Source organism: Populus alba, chromosome 5 (genome assembly GCF_005239225.2).
Source record: "Populus alba chromosome 5, ASM523922v2, whole genome shotgun sequence".
NCBI lineage: Eukaryota > Viridiplantae > Streptophyta > Magnoliopsida > Malpighiales > Salicaceae > Populus > Populus alba.
The window spans coordinates 19,666,492-19,683,027 of record NC_133288.1 but is presented as its reverse complement, the minus strand read 5'-3'; the positions used below and the strand labels follow the sequence as shown (position 1 = coordinate 19,683,027).

The 16,536-nt window shown below is 30.0% G+C and overlaps 1 protein-coding gene across 1 annotated transcript; it reads left to right on the top strand.

The window, feature by feature from the left end:
- Positions 1 to 13,284: 13,284 nt before the first annotated feature.
- On the top strand, positions 13,285 to 15,831 carry LOC118061704 (aluminum-activated malate transporter 14). The gene is made up of 6 exons (XM_035075238.2): positions 13,285 to 13,643; positions 13,761 to 13,901; positions 14,404 to 14,676; positions 14,820 to 14,938; positions 15,085 to 15,228; positions 15,322 to 15,831. The coding sequence occupies exons 1-6, from the start codon at positions 13,367 to 13,369 to the stop codon at positions 15,643 to 15,645; spliced, it is 1,278 nt and encodes a 425-aa protein (XP_034931129.1). The 5' UTR covers positions 13,285 to 13,366; the 3' UTR covers positions 15,646 to 15,831.
- The last annotated feature ends 705 nt before the right edge of the window (positions 15,832 to 16,536 follow it).

Below are 16,536 nucleotides of genomic sequence, written 5' to 3'. Positions count from 1 at the left end.
CTCTAAGAAAATCAAAATAAAAAATATTATTCCATTATTATATTTATTTGTTATAATTGATCCAAAGGAGTATATACGAAACTTTATATTTTTGTTAAGAATATACATGAAATTATGTATTATATCTTAAAAAATAATATAATTATATTTTAAAATTTCATTTAAAAACTTAATCTAAGATATGAATTTATATTATCTTTATAATATATTCTCTTCAAATAAAAAATATTAAACTTGAAATTTGTACAGACTTAATTATTTTATGTTTAATTTTTATTTAAATAAATAAAAATAATAAAATTTAAAATCATTAATTATTTGATATAAAAATAATTTAAAAAATTTTAAATTATTAAATAAAAATTTAGAATATAATTTATTTATATTATTCATAGTTATCGTAAAAGTTTGTCGATTTTCATTTACTGATGTTACAGTTTTAATGTACAATTTTATACTTTCATTGAATTTATTTAACTAGTGTCTCCTTTGCACTATACATGAAAAGAAAGATGTTACAGCTATCTTATTCCAGAAGGTTTTTGACGTGCAAGTGGACAACCACTTTAACGAGGGCATGTGAAAGTTCAAGTGATTAGCAGAAATGTTCTTGCAATTTGCAGACATCGTCAGTGCAGACAGCACCATCGCCATCCAAGAAATTGTACTGAACAATTTACAGATTATGCCACCATCCCACTTCTTTTTATCGTTGGGATAAAGGATGAGACGTGATCTGGGCTACCTGCAGGGAAAGCTCATTGTCTTCCATTTTCATTTCTTACAATCAAAAATAAATTCCAAAGGAAGAATTCATCTGCAGTCTCCTCTGTGACCCTTTTTGCAAAAGAAGAGTGCTGCTGGACTAATTAATGCACGCCCGCTAGTATAGAAACAGGCCTCTACCCTTTTTGTTTTTAATTATCATTGGTAATTAATATATATATATATATATATATAAAGCCAAAAATTAGGTCCTAATTAATAGACTGTGCGAAGTGCCTGATATCCCCAGCAGCCCAGTGATTAGTGCTCATGTTTGGCCAGCGCGGAGCAGTGAAAAAATGATGGAAGTGCTCTGGGACTGTATCACATTGTGGCGATTCTACTTGACGCGATAACGATTAGGTAGATAGAGCGGCACTACTCAGTTCTAGATGCAGTGCATGGCTGCCCCCATGTTTAGTAGAATGATTATAATTATTTTTAAAATATTTTTTATTTAAAAAATAAAAATTAATTAGTTTGATATTAATATATTAAAATAATTTGAAAACATCAAAAAATATTAATTTAAAAAAATAAAACATTTTAATTTTTTTAAAAAATATTTTTAAAACACAAAAACAAATAATTAAATCATATCTTACATAGATGATTAATTAAATTAAGAGTTAATTAGGTAATCTGGCCTCAAAAAGGTTTCACTTTCTTTTTTATTTTATTTTTTTCATTTTCGGTTTTTGAGAGATTTAATGGATCTTAAACAACAAAATAGAACAACTCTCGTTACAATTAAATGGAAAAAAAAAAAAAAAAAAAAACTAGAGTTTTTAGAAGTCCAATCTAGCAATCACAATTTTCTCCTCTCCTCGACACAGCCCAAGAAAAATTAGTGAATCGCATTAATCAACGAGAATAATCTTTAACTAATATTTGTGTCTTGGCCAGACAAAAGCAGGTTGCAAGCAATACGGGTTAAATTCATTGAGTGAAAAAACGCCGGCGATATGCACTCCTCCTGTACTGTGGGATCAGGTGGATGCCGGTGTATCGAATATATATATATTATATATTATCAGGTGGGTTACCTCTCTTTTTTAAAAAAATGATTTTTAATTAAATTAATTATTTAAATATAAACATGATATATTCACTTTATAATATTTTATTTAATTTTCTTTCATGGTTGTTGCTTGGTGCCACCTGTTTTGTTGTTTTTATGCAAGCTTTTACAGTGGCGTTGCAGTTGTTTAGTAGCGTTGTAATTGTTTTTGATACTCTTTCTAGTGATAGGCTTCTGTACATGATGGAGCAAATATGAATTTCTAATTATTATTTTTTGAATATAATATTGGTGATTTAATATTTTTAAAGTATTTTTTCTAGTGTACATAAAAGAAAATTATTTCTTAATATCTTTATTTTTTAAAAAGATTAAAAAAAATATCTTACCCGTGATAGCTACGTTCAAGAATATAGTAATTTCTAAGCTATATACATGCCATAGAGGCAAAAATGCACTCACACTTTGCAAGATAATATCTTATAAGAGCCAGATATGCACCGTGGCAAAACGGGAGCAATGAAACTATTATTTAACTAATATTTTTGTATTGGCCAGACAAAAGCAGGTTGCAAGCAATATCGTATTTTCTATTATTCTTGATGGGATTGAGGAGGATAAAAAAGGTTGGAAATGCACTCCTTCTGTACTGTGGGATCAGGTGGATCGACTTTACATAATACTATGATATAATATTCCTGATTTATAACATGCTCGACTCATCATATTTTAAATTTATTTTTTTATAATAATAAATTTAATAATTTAATAATTTATATAGTTATTAATTTCATGCAGAATTAGTCAAAAATATCTATTAATTAAAAATAAAATATTCCTGATTTCTTACCCTTCACACACAACACACACAACATCAAATATATTTTAGTATTAGGGTGTTTATAAACATGATAATAATTTTTTTTAATATATTTATTTATTTATTTTTTTATTTAAAAAAATTTATTTTAATATCATCCCATTAAAATAATTTAAAAATATTAAAAAATAATTTAAAATAAAAAATATTCTTAAAACTCAGTCGTGGTCTACCTGACTTGTTATCAGTGTACGGATGATTTCCGTGGCACGGACTTAGAAAGTTTATAATTGGTTGTTGATTACGCGGACCATACACGGTATGCGAAGAAAAATAAATTTCAGCTGATTCACATTGCAATTCAAGTACATTGCTTACAACGGCTCACGTCAGGGACTATAATTTGGACAAGTACCAAATTGGAATTGGAGGTGGCAGGCATTACCTAACTAGGTGGCCAATTGAGTTTTGAGAGGAAAACGTAATTATCCACTTGAATAAAAGATTTTTATCTAATTCCAAACATTTGTATTCCATTGGTCTAAGAAAAAATATTTTTTTTATTAATAAAAAAATATTTTTTAATCGATTATAAGAACATATTTTTTCATATTGCTATGTTATATTTTTTTTTAAATTAATAATTGTTTTATATACCGATTCTCAAGATTTAAATTAAAAAAATCTAAAAAAATAACATTTATTTTTTAATGATCAAACTAACTGATGAATCAATATTTTATATGTTCTTTAAAAACACTAAAACAATGTCTAAAAAGGTTCGATAACAGGGCAGTAACATACCAATAAGTTAGTCTAGCGAGCGGTCAGACTCAACAAACTTGAATTCAACCATGTGTTAATCCCAAATAAGCATGGGTCTTGCAAGCTACCTGATTCAATATACTTGAGTTCGACCACATGCTGAGTTCAAGTAAACATGAATTTGGTTACTTGTTAGATCCAACAAACTTGGTTCAATCATGTACCGAGCCCAAATAAATATGGGTCTAGTAATTTGTCAAATCCAATGTACTTAGTTTCAGCCACATGCCAAGACCTAATTAAGCGTGGATTTGGTGAGTTGTCAAACTCAATATACTTGAGTTCACCCATATGTGAAGCATAAGTAAACATGGATCAGGAAACATGTTAGACCCAACATATTGAGTTCTACCATGTGCTAAGCCCAAGTAAACGTGAGTCTGACGAACCACTACTCCCAATATATTTGGGTTGAAACCATGTGCTAAGCCCAAATAAGTGTGGTTTTGACGAGCTGTCACACCCAACATATTTAGGTTCGAACATGTGTTGAGCCTAAGTAAATGTGGGTCTAACGACTTAACAAACCCAATAAATTTGGATTCAGCCACATAATGAGCTCAAGATGTTAGACTTAACGCTATAAGGCTCGATCAAATACTGAGTCTAAGAAAACATGGGTCTAACGAGCTGCCAAACCCATCACACCTAGACTTGGCTATGCTCTAAGCATAATTGGTTTATAGGTAGTTGTAGACCTGTTTTACGGTCATAAGGCTTTGTTTATTTATTCTTAAAATTTTTAACATTAACTATTCATATTAGGAATATTTGTCTCCCTATATCTATGAGCGTAAAAGGTCTCTCAATTGCCTAACATGTTTTCATCACATTAATGAAGTGTAAGGGTTATTTGTCCCCTAATAATGATGTATAAATGATTTTTATCTCTCATTAATTTTATCAAGAGAAAATAACTATCCAACCCCTACACTCCATCTAAACAACAAGGTTTAAACCCTTTAAAACCATTCCATGTAAAGAATTCAACAATTTCTATTCTCCAAGCATTCATACTTCATTTCTTAAAGCATTTATCATACTAAAACAAGAACAAAAATATATGTTCTTAAAATTTAAAGCTCATTTTAGCATTTATTAAAATTTCTTACAAAAAATCATTGATTTTATCATCAAAAGATTTCTAAAACTTAATAAAAATTTGTTTTGCAAGTATTAGGTCTTTACAACCAATCATCTATTTCTTGAGTTTTGAATAAGAAATTATTGACATGTGTGATTAACTATTATCTAGATATCAATTAACTTTATTTTTGAGCATATTGGATTTTAAAACATCATTACTAACCTTTCAATATTCTTTTTAAAAAAAATATGCACAAAAGTGGTTGAATTAAAGTCCATAGATACATATAATTCATAATTTGAGATTATATTAGGATTGAGTTGAGTATAATTATTGTTTAAAATCTAATTAAATTTGGATAATAAACTGTAAAACATTTTTTTGAAAGTTCTGTCATCTCTATCCATGGATTACAAAATTTTCTAATTTCCCTCTTGAGATTTCGATTTTATTCTCATTTTATTCCTCTATTCTTCTTCGTTAATTTTTTTTTTCATTATTCAGCGTTGATGTAACATAATAAGTAAATTCTCAACTTCTATAATATTCCCCAGCCAAGATTGATGGAGGGCTCGGAGACGAGAACACGAGAAACCAGAAGCTCGAAGAAGTATTTAAGAATACTAATTATAAACATAGGAGAAATTAGCAGATCTCAACAACACAACAGGAAAGTTTTTCGTTTTGCTCTTCAAATTGAAGCCATGTATACACATACAAGGTTGAAATTCTTCTGGCATTCGATCATCAAACTAGTAGCAGTAAAACTCGTTTGAAGCTTTCAGAACACGGAAGACTTTGCTTGTTGCTTTAGTTAAAAGTCAAAAAAGGAAGGCGTATTTGTCGTTTTACTGCAAATTCACCAGCTCTTTCCTTGAAAAGGTGTAGCAGATGTTCCCAGAGAGTCTCGAGAAACGCAAGCTAACTTATATTATTTAAAAATATTAAATTTCTTTTTAAAAATAAATTTTTTTAAAATTATTTTAATATTATTTTAAAAATATATTTTTTAAAATAAAAAATACTTTCATAAATAACCACAATCATATTTTTAAAAACCTATCAGCGGTTTTAGCTGGTTGTTTTGCAGGAATTTTAACTTTAGGGTACTTTATGGTATAATTAAGCTCTAGACCATAGCCCTAATATAATATGGGCAGGGCAGGTTTGTGTCAGTGTCAGCTGGATCTGTGCTGCTACTAATTAATATACTAGCAACGGTACATATATAATGACAAGCACTCAAAAAAAAAAAAAAAAAAAAAATTGTCAAGAGCACTAGTGAAGTGTCGTCTTTCCCGGATTAATTGCAATTGGACCGGTCGCCATTGGTGACAGATAAAGCATAAAAATCCAGAGCATTGTTCCTTTGAAAAGTGGTCATTTTCTTGATCTCTTCCGCTCCATTAAAGTTAATGCCAGTGCCACCATCCCAAACGCGTGGAAATGGAAAGGTACGATCTTCGTACACAAAAAGAAGAGGTAGGAAAATGATGCAATTATTACAGTCCTATCAATAAATAAATAAATAGATTTATAGCCTGAAAAGCAGAGGAGGATGTGCCTTCCAGGTGTCTTCTGAGAAATTATCACAAGCTTTTTTTGTCAGCCTCGAATAAAATAAGACCACTCTAATTAATTTTGAGGGAGCAAAAAATTACAAACGTAGAAGGTGCCATTTGTAATCTGAGGGCACCAACGAATACCCATCCTATCCTTTCATTAGCACGCAAGGGGGGAGGTGTGTAAAACACTCGATTTCTATGGATAGAAATCGGAAGTTGAAGTTGTCAAATCGGAAGCCAGCGGCGGAGAAGACTCGTTAGGCAAAAATTACCAGTAGTGCCATTAATGATGCGCCGTAGAAGGAATCTTAGCTCTTTTACTCCTTTTTTTGTCCCTCGATAATTTTTTTTTTAAAATAAATATATTGACTGTTCTAACATTTTTTATATAAAAAAAATTTTATTGTAAATTGAAAATGTTTATAACCAAAATTTGATCTAGAAATAACTAATATTTAAATATTTAATTTCATAATATAGATTATTTACTCGGATGTATTTAATAAAACTATTTTGTATGATAATTTTTTTTATTAAAAACTCTATTTTATAAAAACATATTGAATAAAATTATGAAACTCAACTATAAAGCAATCTACTATTAAATTGAAAAATAAAAAATAAAAATAAAATAATTTAAAATTAATATGATGTTATAGGATGAAATTTGAAAAAAATATCAATTTAAAAAAAAAATCAAAGTAAACTCAACAAAGAATAACGAATAAAAAGAATTAAGATAACTATAGAGTCATTCTTAGAATTAGTAAAAAAATATATATAGAAAAAAAAACATAACAGAGTTCAATCTCTAATTAAATAAATATTGAAATATAAAATTAAAAAAAAAAAACATGAGCTTAAAATTTTTTTTAAAAAAAAAATCAACCCAAGTGAACCTCTTAAACTTTAATTAATCTTTAAAACTCTCAACTCGTGAAATTCTAGATTTAAAGTCAACCAAGAAGCTCAATTTCAAACCAATTTAATATTGAAGGATGAAACCAATAAAAAAAAATCAATTTAAAAAATTACCAAAATTAAAAAAAAAAATGACAATCAAAAGAATGGAGAAAAAATTTGATAGTGAAAAAACTAAAGATGATGAAATTGTCAAAAATAAATTATTTTTAAAAAAATACATTAAACAAAACAAATAACAATCAAAACAATGTGGACTAAATTGAAGGGGGTAAAATTGAAAAATAATTCTACTTTTATAAATTATTTCAAATAAAATAAATAGTAATTAAAATAATAAGTATCAAATATTAAAGAATAACATATTGAAGGGTTTCTTTAAAATTTTAAAGGGGTAAGCATGGAAATCGAGTACATTAAAGAAATAAAAAAAATGAGGATAAACTCATAGAAAGCAAACAAAAACAAATCATGAAGTTTAATTCATAATCAACCAAATATTAAAGAATGCAATTGAAAAAAAAATACCAATTAAAAAAAAAAACTCTAGTCAACCAGATTAACCCATCAAACCCATAACATGAGTCATTAGACTAAGATAACAACAGAGAAAGAAGGCCACAATAAATTATAAAGCTCAAGCTCAATTTTATGAGGTGGTACACACAATAAACACCACCTCTTTTAGTGGTATCTTGATTGTCAAAAAAATTCAAATTCAAAACCTCAATCCAAAGATTGTAAAAAAATATATGGTTTATAGTGATGGCTTGAGAAGTCAAAATTGGATCTGTATAACACCAAAATTTTTAAATGATAGAGGCCTTAGGTTATATATGCTTCAGGCTTAAACCACACACCCTTGGTTTAGGCTTGGGCTTGGGTTTGGACTCAAGCTTGGATTAATTATAACTTATTTTTTTTGTTAGCCCACTAATTTTTATTTGTTTAATACCTAATCTTAATATTTTTTTTATTTTGGTTAAAAGATTTGGTATTTAAAGTAAATTATGTTGTGTAAAATCTCCAATTTAAGGACAATTAAGTTATTTTATTAATCTTTAAAAATGAAAATGATTAAAAAAAATCCCATATGTAAGCTTTAAAAGATTTTGAATTTAAGGATATAATGATCATTTTACTGTGCACTTTAAACAAAAAAAATTCACAATTACCCCCTTTAAGTATGGTAATGATAAATGGGTTGTTGTGAAATTGCTAAATTATCCTCAATAATATGTTGTTATGTTTAGTTTTTTTGGGCAAAATAGGTGTTTCATTTTAAAATGCGAAAAGCCACACATTTTCCCTATTTTTTCCACTTTGATCTCATGCCTTTCAATCTCACTCCCTTTACAAATCACCCTAAATTAGCCTATAATTTGGTCCTATAAGGCTTAATAAAGAAAAATGGATGAAAACAAATCATAAATAGTACATTTATTGTGCAATCAAGCACAGTGAATCCCCCATGCATTTTAGAGTCTTACATAATTTTCTAGTGGTGAAGTGATTACTGAAGAAGTTTTTTAAAATGTTAGATTAGAAATTGTTAATTATGAAAATCTTGACACATTATATCTACTTTAAAGAAAAATGTGTTGGAATTAGTTTAAGACTAGATTGTTAGCTTGTGATACATTGAGGGTCATATCAAATCTTTTTTCAACATAAAAAATATCTAGGTATTGCAATATTTTTATAATAGACAAATATTTATATCATGCAGGGATTAACTTGATGTGACATATTGACATCATAGTTTCAAATGCAACATAAACGATCGGTAATAACATAATTTGATTCAAAAAAATTATGATGACAATATATTAAATCTACCCAGATTAACATGGGTTAACTTGTCAAATCTATGATCTACATCATGAGATAATGATAACTTCATATAAAGAAAAATAAAACAAATTATGAAGCTCAATTCCTAAACAATCTAATATTAAAGGATGAAGTTAATATAAAAAGACCTAGCAAAATAATATGAGTTTATCCTAGTTAACTTGTCAAACTCACAGCTCGAGTTATGAGATTATGATAACATTATAGAAAGTAAATTAAAATAAATTATGAAGTTTAATCTTCAATCCACTTAAGGTTGAACGATAAAATTGAAATAAAGTTAATTAAAAAAAAAGAATATAAAAAGGACTCGAGTTAACTCGGGTTAACTCATCAAAACTATGACCTGGGCTATTGATAAGGGAATTTTTAACATGTATATTTTCCACTATTCATGCTTGATTTTAAAATATTTTGGATGTGTTGCACAAGATAATTAGAATTTTGGATCCCTTTTTGAACTATTAACCTCGTGGGAAATTAATGTGTTTTCAGATACTATGTTACTGAGCAAACAGAATCTGGCAATGAAACCGAACATTGATTTATTATGTGTTACAAAGGAAGCTATACAACTTAGTTTCAGATGTTCGTCACCATTTTCAAATATCTGAGATAAAGGTCTACAAAACATATGAAGGGCATATAACTTAGTTTTGCTATTTTAAAACCTAAAAGGTGAGTGGGATTGAATTAGACTCGAACTTCCTGCGCTCTAAATATTATCTTGGTTTATGGCCCTTATCTCAAGTCTCAGAGGTTTAAAAATTGCAAGATTGGTGTTGTTGGAAAGAAGATTTGATTTTATATAATTTCTCCAGAAATAAAGATCTTTGAATTTGCAAGTTTCCTACCTCAAATCTGGCCCACAATGTTTGGGTAGGAAGGAATTCAAATCAGAAAAGAAAATTGTCTTCATTCTAGCGGGGGTAAAAATACCACAATATAAAAGAAAAGAAAAGGGGTCTGCAAGAAAAAAAGAGGCATATATAGAGAAACTCTAAAAGAGACTAAAAGGAGGAAAAGGCGGCACAAAAAGGGATGAAAAACAGAGGCAAAAACAAAGAAGATTTGGAGGACACCTATCTGTTCCACTGTCATTCTTTGCTTTTGAGTGATGTCCATCGTATCAAGTTTGTTTCTCTTTAATTTAACTATGGAGTAGACTTTTATTCTGGAATTTTTTATATAATCTTACTATGAATATGTGAACAATTTCTTCGATTGAATTATTACATAAGTTGTTGAGTATTTCATTATATGTGTAATGCTTGTGTATGTTTGACCAACATATGCATAATTTAGAATTCAATTTAAGACTGAGAAGTGATAATTATTTTAGCTATTGTTCAAATACCTTAAGAAATCTGTAGGATAGAGATAACATATGAACTTTTATAATTGTTACAGGTTTTAAGGTACTTAATAAATTTCGACAAGTTCAGAACTTTTGTAGAGTATACGAAATTTGCTTGTTGAAATAATTCATTGATACTCGAGAGTGATTAATATTTAAATTAGAAAAACTTGATTATTAACGTTAGGAGTAATTAATTTAATTGAGAAAGTTTATATAGAAATAGTTACGGTGAGTCAGAAATTCTAGAACCAGTACAATTGAACTCATTAATATTTAATCATTTGATTGTTTGTTTTTTATCATTAATTTTTGTTTCCTAAACTATCTCATTCGATTCCTCAAATAGATCACAATTGAAAAGACTTTGGTAATTATTAGTAATTTTTACAAATCCTCGTGGGACGATACTCTACTCATTACTTTATTACTTGTTATGATTCGTGCACTTGTGAAATTAAGCAACAGTTATAAGATCGAGATAATCTCATAAAAAATAAACTAAAAAATAACCTGAGTCAATCGGGTTAAATAGCCAAACTTGTTACCTGAGTCATTATACTTTGATAACCCTATAGAAAGAAAATAAAAACAAATTATGAAGTTTAATTTTCAATCAATTCATTGTTAAATAATGAAATTGAAAAACAAATCAATGTAATAAAAAACATTATAAAAGGACTTGATTCTACCAAATATTAAAGGATGAGATTAATTAGTGAGGAAAAACAACATAGATTAAAAAAAACAAAAAAAAAGATATGGATAAAAAAAAAATCGTAGTGATCAATATTTTACAAGGTTGTACACAATAAAAGCTCCACCACTTTTACTTTTTGTTAATATGATTGATGGATATATTTAAGGATAAATTAAATATGTTATTTGCTCATATTTTGGATTTTGATTTTGTTGAAAATTGTTCTTCAACACAAGTATTTTATTATAAAAAATAATATTTTTAAAACCAATTATGGATTATTGAGAACTTGATTTCAAAAATCCTTTATTATTAGAATTTTTTCAAATTCATAACCTCAATCCAAACATTATAAAAAAAAAATATATATGGCTTCTATACCTTTAATTTTAATTAATTATACACAGTTTATTGTTTTATGCTTAATGCATTCTGCTACGTTATTATTTGACTCATTAATTAGAGATTTTATGTTCATGCAAAATTTCTAGATCACATCAAATTAAACTAAACGGTAGCATTTTACACAACTAGATATGAATATATAAAAAAATAAAGAAATAACTACAGTGAGTCTTAGGAAAAATCATTTGAGTATTTCCACCTAGCTAGGCTTTGATATAATCTTTTTTATTAATTCAATTTTAAATGAAATTTGAATTTTTATTTTTAAAATATATTTTATGATTTCATTAAAAATATTTTTGTGAATTCGATCCAAATTTATATTTTTTTATTGAATTATATTTTTTGACTAAATTTGCTTTTTAATTAGTTTTATTAACGGAAACAAATAAAAAGAACTTGTTGTGTGAATCTCTTATTCATAAAAATCAAATTAAATAATGATAGAGCTCATATACTTAATTTTTTAAGATTGTAAAATGAAATTAATATTTTAATTTAAAAAAGAAACGCTATCTTGTGATGATTTACCCTAATATCCTCAAGTTGATACATCAGAGGGGCTGGCTCTACATCAATACCTAATTTCTTAGCGATTGTGACACTAACTTAAGTGATTTGTGCAATCAAATAAAGCATTGGATTTTTCTTCAAACGAGAGAAAACAAGACAGGCCATTCAATACCAATTTTGAAGAGCTACTCAATATGATCACGTAAGAGACAATGGAAAGTGGTGTGTGTTCAATATAATAGGAAAAATCCCACTATGGCATGTATGTGGTGTCACTTTCTACTTAATGATCACTAAAGTATAAATTTATTTATCTATCTGCTTTACTCTGAGTCTCCTGCGTTGACTCGTCGTCAAACCGTCCCCCGTTTCTCTCTAGGGCTTCAATATTCAAACCACCCTACGTTTCTCAAGGACATTAACGGCATATATTTCACCAAGACTGTGAAGATAAAATCTCGGCCACTTGGATTAAAAACTAAGAAATTGTCAATGAGTGAATTGCTCTATCGTGCGCTATCTAGACGTACACACACGTGTAAAAATTTTGGGACACTTGAGATGGTCTTAAAGGAATCATGATCACTTATCAAGTACGACAATGCTACTTCCACCCGTTCTTGCAACCATTTGCGTGACATAGTAATCGAAAATGCCTGACTAGATTTAATGAACTAGTACTGTCGGCCTTTGGTTTCTCTATTGCCCTGCAAGTTTAATAAACAGGTAAGACACCATAAAAATAACAAATATGCATAAAAAAAAATCAAACCTGAGTGTAAAAGAAAGGAATAAGTTTCTTTTCCCTCTAGGCCATAACATCAAGTGCTGCAACCGGTGATTTTTGATTAATCATCCAGCAGTATATCTGTATACTAATTTTATACGATTTTCAAGAATTTAAAGTGATATACTTGAAACCTTCAAGGTATAATTTTATGTTATTGTTTTAATAAATTTTGATGTGATGGGTTTTTTTTTTTTTTTTTCTCAAGTTTAAATCCCAGCTATTCTTCTTGACTTGAGTTTAGATGAACTATTGACACAGCCATATCATGGTTCGCCCTATGTCAAAATGGATGGACAGGCTACCTATAATTAACATCAAGTAAATTGTGTTTTCAACCTAAGACAAAGGTTTATACGTCTAGATATATCAAGGTGATGCGAGAAGACGATCCCCCACATTACTACTGTAGCAGAAGGTACACTTGTGTTGTTCAAGGTGTTCCACTAGATCACGCTAGGTTCACTAAAACGAAGCCAACGTTAAGATAAATATTGCAGGCTTGCATGTTTCAGTGCATTACCCCATGGCCATGTAAGTGTGTGTGATTTGAAATGTGAAACCGTGTGTGTCCACTTTGAAGCTTCGGCGCAGTTACTGTTTTTTTCACTTTTTTTATATCTCGAGCGATCGATCCTTGTTGTTATAAATACATGCACCCTCTCCACCTCAACCATCAACAAACCAAGTCATAACTTTTTCGAGGAAAAAAAAATAGCAGAGAGTGCCACCAACCAAGTAATATCATGGGCTCGGTTGTTATCCCTATCCCCGATGGAGATCAGGGATTTACTCATGATCTCAAACAGGAAAAGAAATTCCAAGTTTCTCTAAGTCCTGTTATTTCTTTTGTCCAGAAAAATAGGGATGCCGTAAGAAAAGCTATTCACGCCATCAAAGTTGGAATTGCTCTGGTTTTGGTTTCTCTTGTCTACTTCGTTGACACTCTCTATGAGAAAGTTGGAGACGATAATGCGATGTGGGCTATAATGACTGTTGTGGTCATCTTTGAGTTCCATGCAGGTTGATAGATATACTATATAGTATTGATTTGTTTAAACTGCCGTAATAAATATTGCATTTGCATGCGATGCTATGTTTTCCAAACTTTTTGTTGATTTGATATCACATGCATTTCAGGAGCTACCCTTAGCAAGGGCTTGAGTCGTGGAATTGGGACTGTTTTAGGAGGCGGATTGGGATATTTAGCAGCCGTTTTAGGTCAGCAAGTTGGTGGTATCGGCAACCCTTTTGTCGTTGGTGTTTCTGTCTTTATTTTTGGTAAGGTTTTCATCCTTCCCAGGATTCAAGATCAATAAAAAATTCCAAAACAACAAAAAAAATGATGAATATTGCTACAACAATGAACATTGTTTTTCTTCTTTAACCATATAGTTTTCGAGGCCAATACAATTATAAACGTTCCTCGCCATTCTTCAGCAACATCCCAGTTTCTTGTAAAAACAAATCCCAGTTTCTCTGTGCTCCTTAGTCAAATACGTTGTTCATTGCTTCTAGAATGAAAATATTTTATTGTGATCTCTTAATTAGTTAATGAATATTCCTTGTGTGTGCATTCCTTAATTAGTTAATGCCTAAGCCCCCTGTGACAGCTTTGTTCTTTATTAATTTCTGCCCTCGCTTTTAAATGTACATTTAAAAAACAGGCCTCCGGTTCACTCAAATTAATCTTGCTTTTTAATTACTATCTCAAGAACAGAAAATACAATGATATATTTTGCATATATGCATATGTCCATAGCTAATATTAATTGTGGATCAGGTGGGGCAGCAACATACGCAAGACTGAATCCAAACATTAAGAAGAGATATGACTATGGAGTGATGATATTCATCCTCACATTCAGTCTAGTTTCAGTATCCGGTTTACGTGAAGAGAATGTCATCGAAATAGCCCGCGAACGTCTCGTGATGATTGTTTTGGGCTTCGCAATCTGTGTTTGCACAAGCTTGTTTGTGTTTCCCATGTGGGCTAGCGATGAGCTTCACGATTCTATGGTGTCCACATTTGAAGGCCTTGCAAGCTCCATAGAAGGTAGGCAATATATATTCAAAAAAAACAATCAATTAAGAATTAACGGTTTGTGAAAAATATAAATTTTCGGAATGTATATTGTATATTTTATCCTTTTTGACAGTGAGAACTAGAAAGGAGTTTGAATTTATGTCGTTTTGCAGGATGCATAGAGGAGTATTTCAGATTAGTCAATGAAAAGGAAAACCAGTCAGTTCAGCCGGCGGCTAGTTTCAGGGACTGCATATCAGTGCTAAACTCCAAGGCAAAGGATGAATCCTTGGTATAATATTTCTTCTCTTTGTCTCCCAATAACTTGACAATAGCACAAGTATCTCACTGTCAAACCAATGTTACCATTTAATTTGGTATTTCTTCTATCCCAAAACATGGGAGTCTCTGGTTATTAAAATTGTACTCTCTTCTTAGGTATATTTTGCAAAATGGGAGCCGTGGCATGGCAGATTTAGGCTATCCCACCCTTGGGAGAAATACCAGAAGATTGGAGAGGTTCTTAGAGAATTGGCTGCGGTCATTCTTTCACTTAAGGGTTCTCTTAATTCTCCCGAAGAGGTAACTAATATGTACTAAACTCTCTCTTTCAACATTTCTATTCAAGTTTCCTAAGTTTTTTGACCTAAACCATTCAAACTGTGTTATAAATAGCCATTGCAAGCTTTGAGAGAGTCAATAAAAGAGCCTTGTGAAGCAGCTGGGTCATCACTTGCTTGGACTCTGAGAGAGCTTGGAGAGAGCATCATGAAAATGAGAAGGTGCCAGCCAGGGGCTTTCATAGTACCCAAGTTAAAATTGGTGAGACAAGAGCTTAGTCAGGTCATGTGTCCCTTCAAATTAGGGAAACTTGATAATGCTGAGGGATTTGCAGTAGCAAGCTTTGTGTTCACACTAATGGGGGTGGTAGAGAAGCTGGAAGATTTATCCAAGGAGGTTGAAGAGCTTGGAGAACTTGCTGGTTTCCTTCAAGGCTAAATTTCTAAATTACGCACAACTATTCGCCATTTTTTTGGCTTGGCTGATAAACTATTCAGAGAAAGGCACGCACTGATCACTGCTTGGCAATGTCAGCAGAGCGCATATATCTTGTTTTAACCTGTAAATTTACTGATAAATATTACGGAAATATTAATAGCTATGGTAATGTTATATTACTTTTTATCTTATAAAAGAAAATAATGTAAATATATATATATATATATATATATATATATATATATAGAGAGAGAGAGAGAGAGAGAGAGTAATCGTGCTATGCAATCGTGCCCGCAAAGCTAATCAAGAAATTATAATTACTCAAACCTAAACCGGCAATTTGGATGAAATCTTACTCAGCCATCGAAGGAACAAAGTCTCAGCGTAAACCACCAAACTACAAGGGGGCAAATGTGGACTGCGAAAATTGTCGTTTAAGGTTGTCACGTGTGTAAAAAGCATGCTCCAAAAACTGCCCTCTAAAGTGAACAAAGATGCATGCGCTCTTTGAAAATACGGCCCAAACTATTTTTTATTAATAAAATAATTTTTTATATTTTAAAATTTTAATATGTTAATATTAAAAAATATACTATTTTAATATATTTAAAAAAACACTTTGAATAAATAACATGAACACTCCAATGTAACATGGGTAGAGGCGTCATGCCCTTTCAATTGTGAATCGCCTGGCCCACGATCCACCTTGAAACCAGAGGCCGTAAATCTTGGCCGAAAACCACTTGAAGTTGAATTTGAAGTGGGTGTATAGAACAGTAATAAAATTGTTTTTTTTTTTTTGAAATATATTAAAATAATAATTTTTATTTAAAAAAACTTATTTTTAATATTAACATATTAAAATAATATAAAATATTCAAAAAAAAAAAA

What these genes read in the sequence shown, in the direction of transcription:
- LOC118061704 (XM_035075238.2), top strand. Translation starts at nt 13,367, where the DNA reads ATGGGCTCGGTTGTTATCCCTATCCCCGATGGAGATCAGGGATTTACT. An exon ending in TGTTTCTGTCTTTATTTTTG is followed by an intron (nt 13,902 to 14,403) that starts GTAAGGTTTTCA and finishes ATTGTGGATCAG; the next exon opens with GTGGGGCAGCAACATACGCA. An exon ending in AGGCAAAGGATGAATCCTTG is followed by an intron (nt 14,939 to 15,084) that starts GTATAATATTTC and finishes CTCTCTTCTTAG; the next exon opens with GTATATTTTGCAAAATGGGA.